General features: G+C 40.8%; 1 protein-coding gene across 1 annotated transcript; it reads left to right on the top strand.

Annotated features, from left to right (window-relative positions):
• Nucleotides 1–1,164: 1,164 nt before the first annotated feature.
• Nucleotides 1,165–12,655, top strand: rereb (arginine-glutamic acid dipeptide (RE) repeats b). Its single transcript, XM_067587209.1, has 17 exons — nt 1,165–1,372; nt 3,087–3,135; nt 3,983–4,107; nt 4,917–5,016; nt 5,125–5,223; nt 5,832–5,912; nt 6,032–6,185; nt 6,315–6,401; nt 6,562–6,755; nt 7,025–7,186; nt 7,690–7,800; nt 8,017–9,140; nt 9,591–9,807; nt 9,904–10,606; nt 10,700–10,840; nt 10,941–11,115; nt 11,624–12,655. The coding sequence occupies exons 1-17, from the start codon at nt 1,347–1,349 to the stop codon at nt 11,655–11,657; spliced, it is 3,582 nt and encodes a 1,193-aa protein (XP_067443310.1). The 5' UTR covers nt 1,165–1,346; the 3' UTR covers nt 11,658–12,655.
• The last annotated feature ends 337 nt before the right edge of the window (nt 12,656–12,992 follow it).

The raw sequence follows: 12,992 nt of genomic DNA on the forward strand, positions 1-12,992 counted from the left end.
ACCCAGGAGCTGCTTTCTTAATGGCCCAAAACTATAAAGTAAATTAAAAACTGTAAATTTTATCTATGTTTATTTTATTTATCAAAAATGTAGTTGTGCATATTGTTACTTCACTTGGATGTTTGAGCGTTACTGTGCAGAATGATGTATGTTTGACACACCCATTGACACATTTATCAGCTGAGGGGAGAAAATGAAAAATATTTCCTGAGTCATAGACTGTATTTTTTTTTAATGAGGAAGAAGAATTAGATGTTATATTTAACAAGGGCATACCAATTATTAAACAAACCACAGTATTTTTTATTAAAATATGGGTATCTTAAATAAAGCCATAAAATACAACTTAAAATGCTTTATGATCAAGATAAGTCTTTATTGATTCCCAGAGGGGAGATTTGCATGTTACAGCAATGCAGGAAACAAGGAAAACTGATAAGAACTATGAATAATAAACATTACACATTACAATAGATATATGTATATATATATGTTATATAGGTGAAGTAATAAATGCAAATTAAATATGCAGTAGTGTATATACAGTATATATACAGTAACAGTCAAAAGTCTGGACACCCCCCCCCCACTCAGTTAATAATAATAATAATAATAATAATAATAATAATAATAATACATTTGTACTTTTCATTCATAGTGAAACTTAAAGTGCTGCAGCATTAATAACATACAATTATTATTATTATTATTATTATTATTATTATTATTACTATTATTATTGCTATAAAAATCACAGTAGCATGGCTGCATATTGTGAGATAGGCTGCGCACAAATATTTCAAGATTTTTTGTTCAAAGCTTGTAAATGAAGATGTTTTTCAAATATATTTGTCTCTATTTGCGTATTAATACAATATTATTTACCTGTAAAAATCTACCTGTATTTACCAACAGGACTGTTTGTGGTTAATACAACTGCTTACATAATCACGTTGAGTCTGATGTGTTGTTTGATTCATGGACGCCTGTTTACAGCAGCTGCAGCAGCAGCTGATGATGATGATGATGATGAGGAGGAGGAGGATGATGATGATGATGATGATGATGATGAGCAGACCCGCCGCCTGCTGCTGCAGCTGCTGCTGCTGCTGATCCGCGGCACATGCTCAGTTATGTACACCCAGACAACTTTGAAGGCTTAGCTGTGGCTGCTGAGGTCATTGCACTGGGAGAGAGCGAGAGAGAAAAAAAAAACAGACTGACTCCCTCCACTACACCGCCTCCATTTTGAATAGCCATGTAATAGGGGCTTCGCACAGTTTGTGTGTGTGTGTCGCCCACTGCGCTGCGGAGTGTCAACAAGCCACATCCAAACATCCCTCGACATGGACGACCTGTTCAGTCCGCGGAGGTAACTTGATTATTAACTCACCGTCTTCATTTGTATTGAGGTTGTTGTTCATTTAATGTGTGTTTTTACTGTTTTTTTGTATTCTTTTCGTAGTGCTACTTTGCGAGGCGTTTGTGTGAAATAGTCGGAGTGTCAGTGGTCACGAAGTTCGCTGTCTGGCTAACAAGCTAGCCCCCAATAACAGCGTTAATGTTGCTGTGTCGTTAGCAGCTAGCCAGCTACTGTTAGCTAAACGGCTTTTCTGTGGCGAACTGTAATTTATACAGGAGGCATATAAATGATGTGGGTTAACGTTATGCATCGTTTGCAAACATGTTTAGTGGATCGGCTGTTAATTCCTCCGGGCTTGACGTGTATATTTACATGGCTCCCTCTGTATGTATGTATGTATGTGCTGCATGCTAACGTTGATATTTATTATCGATCACATACTGTACTTTTTGCTCGCGTTAACTGTGTGGCGGAGTCTGCCGGCGACTGTCAACCTGTGAATATCTCTAAAGTAGCACACACTGTTCTTGTAATGGTGACCGTAAAAAATTAGCAGCTCCTGTATGATTGATTGACAGTCTTTTGCGGTAGCTAGCGTCGGATTTCATTCATGTAATATAAGGAAACGTCGCGGGTCACAGCTGAGATTGGTTCCCACAGATGGAGGGGCGGGATGTTTTTCTGCTGCTGAAATCACTGTTAAGTGGGAGGGAAGACACTCTGACTACAGCTGAAGTTACCCACATATCGATCATACCTCTGTGGACATACTGTACTGGGGCTGCAAGGATTAGTCGATTAGTTGCCAGCTGTTAAATTAATGGCCAACTATTCTGATAATCGATTTAATGTTTGGAGTCATTTTATAAGATAAAAATGTCAAAAAATTCTCCGATTCCAGCTTCACAAATGTGAATATTTCCTGGTTTCTTTAATCATCTATGACAGTAAACTGAATATGTTTGGGTTGTGGATAAATAAGACACTTGAGGACGTCATCTTGGACTTTTGGAAACAGTGATCAACATTTTTAACCATTTTCTGACATTTGGACCTGAGCTATATTACTCACATTTAAACACTTACACATGTTGATCATGTGCAACCGTTCGTACTGGCACTGACTGTATTATATCTCAACCACTGTGACTGTTTATTAGTCATCTTACCGCTCGTCATGTGCAATACTGGAACTATTTATCAGCCACTGTGACTGTTCCTTTATCTATTTCACCCCCTTCACTTACATCTGTTCAATGTAATATTTCTCCAAACTGCTGCACTACTAGCTCCACTTGCTCCCAGTATTTTATTTTTTTTATTCTGTGTATATACAGTATCTCGTTCTTCTCTATTTTATATTTTTTGTATCTTATACTGTATAGTGTCTATATTTTTTAGTTTTTTATTCTTAATTAGGCATCTACAGGCTTGCTCCAAACGACATTTCATTGTACTTTTACAGTGACAATAAAGTATCTTTATATTATCTTTTATGGACCAAACAACTAATCAATTAATCGAAAAAATAATCAACAGGTCAATCGATAATGAAAATAATCATTAGTTGCAGCCTTATACTGTACAGTGTTAATTACCTGGAAATTAACAGCTTATATGTTGGTGTCAATGGCAAGACTTTGATAGGTAGCCGTGATTATTAGGGCTAATAAAAAGTGTAATGCTACTGATCATCTTGAGGTGTTTTTCTTTTTCATTTCAGGAGCCTGAACAGCACACAAGGCGAGATCAGAGTGGGACCAAGTCATCAGGTACAACCTGCAAGAACTGAACAATAATTCATAATAATATGTATCCTGTTTACAGTCCGCAGAACCGGTTTCAGCTGTATATCGACATTCCTTGTGTTTATTTGTGAGGATTGTTGTGTTGTTATTTTGTGTAAGTACACTGAGAGCCACTAAACCAGAGTCAAATTCCTTGTATGCATAAACATACTTGGCCAATAAAGATGATTCTGATAATTTGTGTCATATTATAACATAGTAAAACATTAAAATAATTAATGCATCATTATATTTTTATGCCTAAAAGTCAAACCTATTTTGGGCGAAGAAATATCTTTGAAAACCTCAAACTTTGGAGGAAGATTATTGTAAAGAAACCAAACAGTTTGTGTCACTGGAAGCTTTTGGCTTGTTTGCCTTAATAGTATAATAGTTTAATTATATAATAGTATAATAATAGAGTCTAACGGCTTGATAATTATAAATTGATCAGACCTGTCAGTGCAGTGTGTTTTAGTGCTGGCATGACATACAGTATGGATGTTAGTATGTTTCTGTCATGGAATATATTAAATGTATTGAAAAGTACGTTTTCAGATAATAAATTCGAACATCAGCAAAATCCATGTTATGATAATGAAATCCATCATCCTCAGTTACTTTAATACAAATTCTAGTAGTCAATTTAATCATTCTTAAAATGTAAATCATTTTTTTGTTTTAGTTTTGAAAATATTGTCCCTTGAATTTTTAGGTTTGTAATTGTACCTTTTATCAAAAATAAATCTGAGCAGGGCACACAGTTTGTTGTTTTCTTAGAGCGTCTAATAAGTGTTTACTAGATTTTATCTCTTCTTTGGTTTTTCTGCAGGCGAAGCTTCCAGAGTTGCAGCCGCGGCCTACGCCTGGCTTACAGACTCAGACAGAGAGTGAGGAGCTGATGTGGACGCCCGGGGTCAATGACTGTGACCTTCTCATGTACCTCAGAGCTGCCAGGTCAGTGATTATTAGCCGCACTTGGGTCAGCTTAGAAGGTAAACTTTGACAGAATTAAGCCATATAAGCCCTCACTATATAACCTGGATGTGTCTGTTTATAGCATTTCTGCAACTGCGAGGAAATAACTTGTTGCTACTAAACAAACCCTACATTACTATATATTAAAAGTGTTGTATATTAATAACAAAAAAGAACCAGTTCTTCTGACTGGCTTTTTGACACCATCATGGTCAAAATGGAGTTAAAATGGGGAAGTACACGCAAAACAAAACCAGTCTTAGTCTGGACATGTGAATGCCAGTTTGTTTAAGCTTCCTTGTTAAATCAACGTACGCATGATTCATGTCTCATGTGTGCTTCTCTATTTGTGCTTCTTGCACCAGACTACATTAAAATAACCAAAGATTAAGGTGAATTAAACTGAGAAAGACGTTTTGAGAGAAATATTCATCCACACTGGATTTAGTTTATCCTTAACTGTCAAACTATTGCTCAAGTTGCTTAACCTGAATGGAGGAGTGGTGGTGGATGTATTTATTCAGGTCTTAAAACACATTGTTCTATTATCAGCATTCGTGTTCATTAAAAACAGCTGAGTAAATGCTTCCAGTGAGACAAGTGTCAAGTTGAAATTCTGTTAAGCAACTTGGTTATTATCTACTTTCTCACATTTACCTGATTTCTTAATCTGGTTTTTATCGGGGGAATAGGAATCACACAGAAAATTAAACAGTGAAAGTGTAAAAATGCACTTTTTAATATTAATTTCACATAACATCAGAAATCTGTTTTGTCTATTTTTCAAGGAGCATGGCAGCGTTTGCAGGGATGTGTGATGGTGGATCCACAGAGGACGGATGTTTAGCAGCCTCCCGTGATGATACCACACTCAATGCACTCAACATGGTGCGGAGCGCTAGAATTATACTCAACATTATCCATTTGAATCAAGGAATATTAATTATTGTGTTTCAAATGAACAAACAGCTTTGTTTTTTTTTTTCTGAATTCTAGCTACACGCGAGTCATTATGATGCAGCAAAAGCTCTCCAGCGTCTGGTTAAGAAGCCTCTGCCAAAGCTTATTGAGAAATGCTGGTCGGAGGATGATGTGGTGAGGCTCCTTTTGCTAGTAACACAGCACTGAAGGTCAGTGCTGATAGTTTCTTAGTCCTTAACAGTTTGTGTGTAGGTGGATTAAAAACCCTTGAAGATGACACTGCTTTAAGGTTGTTTTAAGTATTTTAGATATGAGTTTGAAAGTTCACTCTTGACCTTGGAAATTACAGTTTACAAACTAAACTCACTACAAGATTGTTCAGTAGCTGTTTTTCCTCAGAAAGTTGCTGAGTTGTCATGGAATCATGATTTTAAATATATCTTGTTGAACAGTCTCGGCAGTGTAAAAAGTACTTTTTCTGATCAGAACTTGGCAGTTTACTTACCTTCTTTTGATAAGTCCATAGTTGTTTCATGACCTCTTCGCTGCTCAGTAGTCGAACCCCTCACCTGGTAAAACGTTGTAATTCTAAAACAGTGTTTTGTAACTATGTCAGTTTTAAACAGCAGATCAGCGAAGACTATTTCAATTACAATGATAACTTCAAATATATCTTAAATAAAAGCAACTGTGAATCATAACATTAATTGTACTGGAGCCTTTTGTTTCCCAACTTATCATCATTTGATTTTATCCTCCCCGACCTCCTTTTTTTCCCGCAGAAACGCTTCATCAAAGGCCTCAGACAGTATGGAAAGAATTTCTTCCGGATTCGGAAAGACTTTCTGCCCAGCAAAAAGACTGTAATCAAACACTTTGTTTTTGCTTTCAGAAAAAATATTTCATGCATGCAGCAATTCAATATTGTTGTTCATTTTAATGAAAAACATGACTCACTAAAAATCTGTGTTTTTATCGTCAGGGAGAGCTGATCACTTTCTATTACCACTGGAAGAAAACTCCTGAGGCTGCAGGAACGAGAGCTTATCGACAGCAACGCCGACAGCCGTCCTCTCGTAAGGCAAAGACTCGCTCTGCAGCGGCTCCTGTGAGCACCCCGCCCCGAAATTATTCAGGTAAGCGCTTCTTAATGTTCGTCAGAGATGTGTTGCCATCCCTATTCATGAAAGTGAATTTTGTTCACGGTTGTGTGTGGCAGTCGTTCAAGTTGGTGTTTGTCTAAGTTGATCTTTTCATCTTTGCAGTGGATGCAAGTTCTGCCAGTGAGGATGATCTTGATAGTGAAGACAGCGAGCAGGAAATCAAGAGCTGCAGCCACTGTGGTACAACAAGTAAGTTTAATCTTTAGTTTGGGAAGAGTTAAGTATTTTATTCAACACAATTCATTTACAGATTGCTTATAAAGAGTTTAGACCTGAGAGAAATGCTTGAATGAATAGGGCTTTAAAAGACGTGTGACACTTGTACCTAAAGCTGTTTTTCTTTTAACAGGTTCTAAGGATTGGCACCAAGGAGGGAGAGATAACCACTTGCTGTGCACGTCCTGCCGCACATACGAAAACAAACACGGTTGTCTGCCACCAGCTCAGAAGTCTGCAGGCGCTCCATTCATGTTTAAACCTGTCAAAGAGGAAGAAGAGGTGAACAGCAAGCATGGCATGAGGACACGACGGAGCAGAGCACCGGTAAGCCTGAGGCGGGCACCTCTTCTAGTGGAGACGCATCAGTCATCTTAATTGCTAGCAATGAAGATTTACAAGGAGATGGTCATGCAAAAATCTCATTTTATAGTCAAAATAACATTTTGATAATAAATTTTACTGCCTTATTGAATCTAACAAAGTTAATATAATAAGGAGAATAAGGAGAACATTTAATTTCTGTTAAGCAATAAGGAGAAATACGTCTTTCTTGCTTGCATTTTAATCATATTAACTCGTGACTATTTTTAAAGCAGCTGTCATCTTTAAGAAGTGGCCACAGGAGGCTCACAGGCTCCCCAACCAGCGAGGATCAGCAGTCCAGCAGCCAGACCTCCCCGAGTGGAGCGACTTCTCATTCTTTGAGAACGTCTTCCACAGACAGTAAGAACGACTCCACGAAGAAGACAAACAAGGTACGTATACACATACAACATATAAACGACATAATCTACACATCACCTGTACCTGTATGACATGTTTAACATGTTGCAGTTAGTTGCATAAAAGCAATGATGATGCCAGATAGGAGATGTTGACATTGTAGCGAAGACAAAGACAACAGAACTGATCTCAAGAGCACAACAAGCTCACAATTAATTACAGGGTGTACAGTTTTCTGATATGTGTACAATTTTGTGGGCTGGAGTCACTTTAATGAAACAGTATTTTCTAAATATGGACGGTTACCAGACTGTCGGTCGATAAAGTTGCAGATGTATTTTAAGACATTGTGTACTGTATTTGTGTTTCTAACTGACTTTATATCATGCACAGTGTGTCACGTGAGGACATATGTAATACAGCTTTTACCAAAACAAATTATTTAACATATTAGGTTAGGCTTTTGGATTTCTAAGTCATCATGATCTTGTGTGACTAATACAGCTGATGTGAAAATATTATGCTGTGTCTACAGAAGATGAAAGACGAGGTTGCGTCACCAAAGACAACAAAACGTGTGAGGGAGAGTCCTGCTCAGGAGCCGGACGAGCCTGAAAAAGTTACACCTAAAAGGGCAAAGACACAGGTGCGAGAGCAGCAGCAAAACACTGTGTGTATTTCTATGGCAAATATCACATGAATACCATTTTGCATTTTGTTCTGTTGCACTAAGACATGTAAGATATCATATATCAGTCTTTAATTGTCTGAGGAAAAGCTGCTTTTTGGCTCATTTCACATAATAATATGTTCGTACTGAAAGATACAAATTAACATGATCCAGTTTTTTGTGTTCCTCCAGGATCCTCAGGGCTCCCGGTCAGAGGTAGAGGCCGAGGTAGAGGAGGAAAGCTCTTCAGAAAGCCGCAGTGCTCAGGATGACGGCAGCAGTGACACCAAAGACATCGATCAGGACAACCGCAGCTCCTCTCCCAGCATTCCCAGCCCTCAGCAGGGCAACGAGAGCGACTCTGACTCGTCTGCTCAGCCGAACGGCGTCCCGTCAGAGCCGGTCGCCCCGGCCGCTGTCCTGGCTGACACACCGGTCGTGCAGGCCCTCCCCTCTCAGGGCCCTCCCGTCACTCCCCAGCCACCGCAAAGCACCCCCTCTGCTGATCCTGCTCAGAGCCCCCCTCCTCCCTCTCCAGACGCCCCTCAGTCAGCCGCTGGTCAGTCATCTGCCGTAGTGGGTCCAAACAGCCGACCACAGCCCACCTCCCTCTCTCTCTCGGGTCCACCACCTCTCCCATCGGCATTGGGTCAGGATTCTCCTCTCTCGCCGGCATTTCAGGTCCCACCTGCTCTTAGCTCTGTGTCTTCACAGCCTCAGGCCCCCCAGCGACCCCCACCCTTCTTTAGGGAATCGCAGCTCCCCCAGCCTCCTCTCTCTGGCCCACAAATCAAGCCTCCTCCCACCACCCCAATTCCACCTTCACACAAACAGATGCCACACCAGTCTGCTACACCTTTCCCCCAGATGCCCTCCAATCTCCCCCCTCCACCTGCTCTGAAGCCCCTCAATTCTCTGCCCAACCAGCATCCCCCAGGTGCGCCCCCTCCCCCTCTTCAGCTCATGCAACAGCCTTTACCAATGCAGTCACTTCCCACCCAACTTCCAGTGATCTTTCATGTGCAGACCCACCCTGGAAAGAACACAAGTTCTTCTAACCCTTCTGGTCCATCCTCGCACCCCCTCACCTCTGTAACATCATCCACTGTTGGCACCGCCCCAAGCCTCCAGTCGTCTTTTCCGCCTCTTCCTCTGAGGCCGTCACCGAGCGCCACTGCAGGAGGGTCACAAATTCAGATTAAAGAAGAGCCTCTGGATGAGGTGGAAGAAGCTGAAAGCCCGCCGTCTCCACCACGCAGCCCCTCGCCGGAGCCCACCATCAGCAACATAGCAAGCCATGCCAGCCAGTCAGCACGGTAAATCTCAGTCTCACAAACATTATCTTGTGGAAAATTCCCAAAAAAGAAGTTCACTCCTCTTGTAAAAATAGTTTTGACACTCTTATGTACTGTTGTAAAAGCAGCTTTGTTGTAAAGCCAGCTCTTGGAGAGTTAATTAGTTGCCAAATGTCAGCAGTAAAGTCAGTGTCTGAAATGTTTTATATAATGTTTTATAACTGAACAAAACTAGAAATATAAAACTCAGGTTTAAGTGGCGTCACATTCATCAAAATGTAATTAAAAATCAGGGACAGATAAAGATTAAAAGACATTAGTGTCGTGCAGCGTTCAGTAAATGTACGTCTCATCCTACTGCATATATACAGTATAGTGCCAAAAGCACCGCAGCCTTTTCATGAATCATGTTGTGATTTGTGTGAATGAAATTGATAATACTAATAAATGCTCATCTGTCATTACCTTCAGGTTTATTAAACACTTGGATCGTGGTTACAACTCCTGTGCCAGAACAGACCTGTTCTTCACTCCACTTTCATCCTCCAAGCTGGCCAAGAAAAGGGAGGAGGCTGTGGAGAAATCCAGAAGAGAGGCTGAGCTCAGCGCTCGGCAAGAACGTGAAAGGGAGAAGGACCGAGAAAGAGAGCGAGAACGAGAGCGAGAAAGAGAGGCCGACAGAAACGCAGTGAGTGCAACATTCATTTCATTCCTGTTTTTTTAAGCATCGTCTCTGTTACACAGAACATGTATGAGTTATCTCACACACCGTCTTTGTTTACAGAGAGCCTCCAGCTCCTCCCACGACAGTCGCATGAGTGAGGTTCAGATAACGGCTCAAACCCACGGACGCCCCTCCTTTGAGCAGCCGCCTACCACTGTAGCCGCTGTGCCCCCCTACATTGGCCCTGATACACCTGCCCTACGTACCTTGAGTGAATACGCCCGCCCCCATGTCATGTCCCCCACTAACCGCAACCACCCTTTCTACGTGTCACTGAGTCCCGGGGACCCATTGCTGGCCTACCACATGCCCGGCCTGTACAGCGCTGAGCCCAGCCTCAGAGAGCGCGAGCTGAGGAACCTCCGAGAGAGGGAGCTCCGCGAGAGGATGAAGCCTGGCTACGAGGTCAAACCCCCAGATCTGGAAACCTTACATCCCTCGGCCAACCCCATGGAGCACTTTGCCAGACACGGAGCGCTAGCTCTTCCCCACATACCCGGGCCTCCGCACCCCTTCGCACAATTCCATCCTGGGCTGAACCATCTGGAGCGGGAGAGGATGGCGCTGGCGGGGCCTCAACTGCGCCCGGAGCTGAGTTACGCCGAGCGACTAACTGCAGAGCGGCTTCACGCAGAGAGGATGGCCTCCGTGGCGACGGACCCCGCCGCCAGGCTGCAGATGCTCAACGTGACGCCGCATCATCACCAGCACTCTCACATTCACTCTCACCTCCACCTGCACCAACAGGATCCCCTCGGTCAAGGTGAGGCTGGACGTATTGACTTTGAGAAGTCAGCAGTGATGCATCAGGTGGTGTGAAGTTCACATTTACTGTATTTCCTGTTTTCTCATACAGGTTCAAGTCCTCATCCGCTAGTGGACCCCCTGGCTCCAGGACCACGTTTGGCCCGGTTCCCCTTCCCTGGTGGCCCGATCCCCAACCCTTTACTCAGTGATCTTCCTCATGATCATGAGATGCTGCGCCACCCTTTGTTTGGTACGTATGTAAACTTCAAATGTACATACAGCCCGTGACTCGACTGTGTTCTGAGTCCAGCTTGTCCAACCTTGTATTTTTATATTTGTGGTCTCTATAGGAGCTGCGTATCCAAGAGAGCTGCAGGGTCCAATTCCTCAGATGTCTGCCGCACATCAGCTGCAGGCCATGCATGCTCAGTCTGCAGAGCTGCAGAGGATGGCGATGGAGCAGCAGTGGCTTCATGGGCATCACCTGCATGGAGGCCCTCTACCCAGTCAGGAAGATTATTACAGGTGAGGTCTTTGAATGTTGGAAAAGTTTGGTTTTAGAATTAATTATCTATAAGTAGGGCTGACTACTTGAGGAACTTGAGTAATTTAGGTAAAAAAGAAATCTTTAAAGGGGACAATTTCTTTGATCATGGAGCTGTAGAACAACAGACCAGCACACAAGCAGTAATCACAATTGCAACACTAGCTGATACTGTGTATTGACACAAGTCAAAAATAAACATCATAACCGAAAAAATAAATAATATCATAGAAAAATAAATAAATAAAATCTGTTTAATTTTAAAGAGATCTGGACTATATTTGTCATATTTACTCTAATTTCCTTTGCTACTGAGTGATAAAATTATAACATTACTTCTAAAGCGGCTGTTAGTTTTTGCATGATCCCTCCACTATGGAGCCAAAATGACCAACATCAGTGCACATTGCTCAGTCAAACACGCGTAAAATGTGTTTCACAGCCAACTGCACAGAGTGTTCACCAACATTTGTTTCTGTTTTTCCGCAGCCGTCTGAAGAAAGAAGGTGACAAGCCATCGTGAGTCGCAGGTGGTGCATGCCCTGAAACCCTATACTCATACCCAGTAGAATACCTTTCGAGACTGTAAGAGAATATTTGTGTGTCAATTTTTGTTTTAATATATTTTAGAAAAAAATCTTTGTGTATCTTTATGTGCATTCCTTGTTCAGCACTTAATGGGACTGTCAAAGTCTGTCTGAGATTTTCATATCACTCAAGACTTTATACGAGTTTTATTATCAAAATAATGAACAATCTCACAGGTTCATGTGAGATTTAAAGCGTCAGATTTTCTCTAACAAACTGTAAAACTGTTTCATATGCGGTGGTATAAATTTGCTAAAAATACAGCTCTTAGAAAGGATATGAAAACAGACTGACTTTGGTGTTAAGTTTAAATATTCCTATGACTTCTAAATGATTTCCTTGTACAGAATGACATTTAAAATCCGTGTTTGAATGATTGTAACGACCTAGCATGACTCAGTCTTCAGTTTTCACCACACTAGAGTAGCAAGTTGCATTGTCGTGTTTAGACTTTGAAAGCATAGTAGAGGTTGGTTTTACTCTAAAATCTGCTAAATATTTGTCTAAATCCTAAAGTTTTATATATCAAGATATCTTTTCACAGTATAACCTAAGCTTTTATTCGCTCATTTTTGAGACTGTAAATATTACATGTTCACAATATTCTATATGAATGAGTACTATTGATAGAGCAGTAGATGTGAACATCTGACCCTCGATTTAGCACGATAGCAGTAAACCATAAGCTAAAACAGTATATAGTATTATAAGGTGAGATAATTATTAATTGGATCATGATCTGTTGCTACAGACAGAAAGTTTTATTAGAACAATGTATTTACATCTTTTTGATGAGAATAACTGAATTGGAGAGAAACTAAATCTTAATGGAATTTTAAAAACAACTGCCTCGAAATTCAATATTTATGTGACAATATGAAAGTGTATCCATTGCATATTTATTTCAATAAATATTTCTGCAATGACACCTTATTTTCTTTGCACTTGGAGTTATTTTGTGCAGAAAGGAAACACAGCCTGTGGTGTATACTGTGGGGAAATACCAGTATAGTTTCTGCTGGTGCTGTTGTATCCTGTACCCATTCAATTAGACAGAGAGTAGAGTGGTGTATTCATTGATTTTTTTTTTTTTTTTTTATTGCACAAAATCTGTCGTTTATGTAAAATCATATGTACTCAGTCTTGTTTGGCAAGAGGTAAGAAATATCCTGTGAACAATTGTTTGCTTGTAGATTTTTCACAACATTGTTTTACAGTTGCAGAGACAGCAGCAGATCACTTAGGGGCAATATGTAAAAGCATTTGAGAC

Source organism: Thunnus thynnus, chromosome 4 (genome assembly GCF_963924715.1).
Source record: "Thunnus thynnus chromosome 4, fThuThy2.1, whole genome shotgun sequence".
Lineage (NCBI taxonomy): Eukaryota > Metazoa > Chordata > Actinopteri > Scombriformes > Scombridae > Thunnus > Thunnus thynnus.

Coding starts and splice junctions, on each gene's coding strand:
- rereb (XM_067587209.1), top strand. CDS start 1,347: ATGGACGACCTGTTCAGTCCGCGGAG. Junction 5,224..5,831: donor GCTGGTCGGAGGATGATGTG/GTGAGGCTCCTT, acceptor TTTTTCCCGCAG/AAACGCTTCATCAAAGGCCT. Junction 7,187..7,689: donor CCACGAAGAAGACAAACAAG/GTACGTATACAC, acceptor CTGTGTCTACAG/AAGATGAAAGACGAGGTTGC.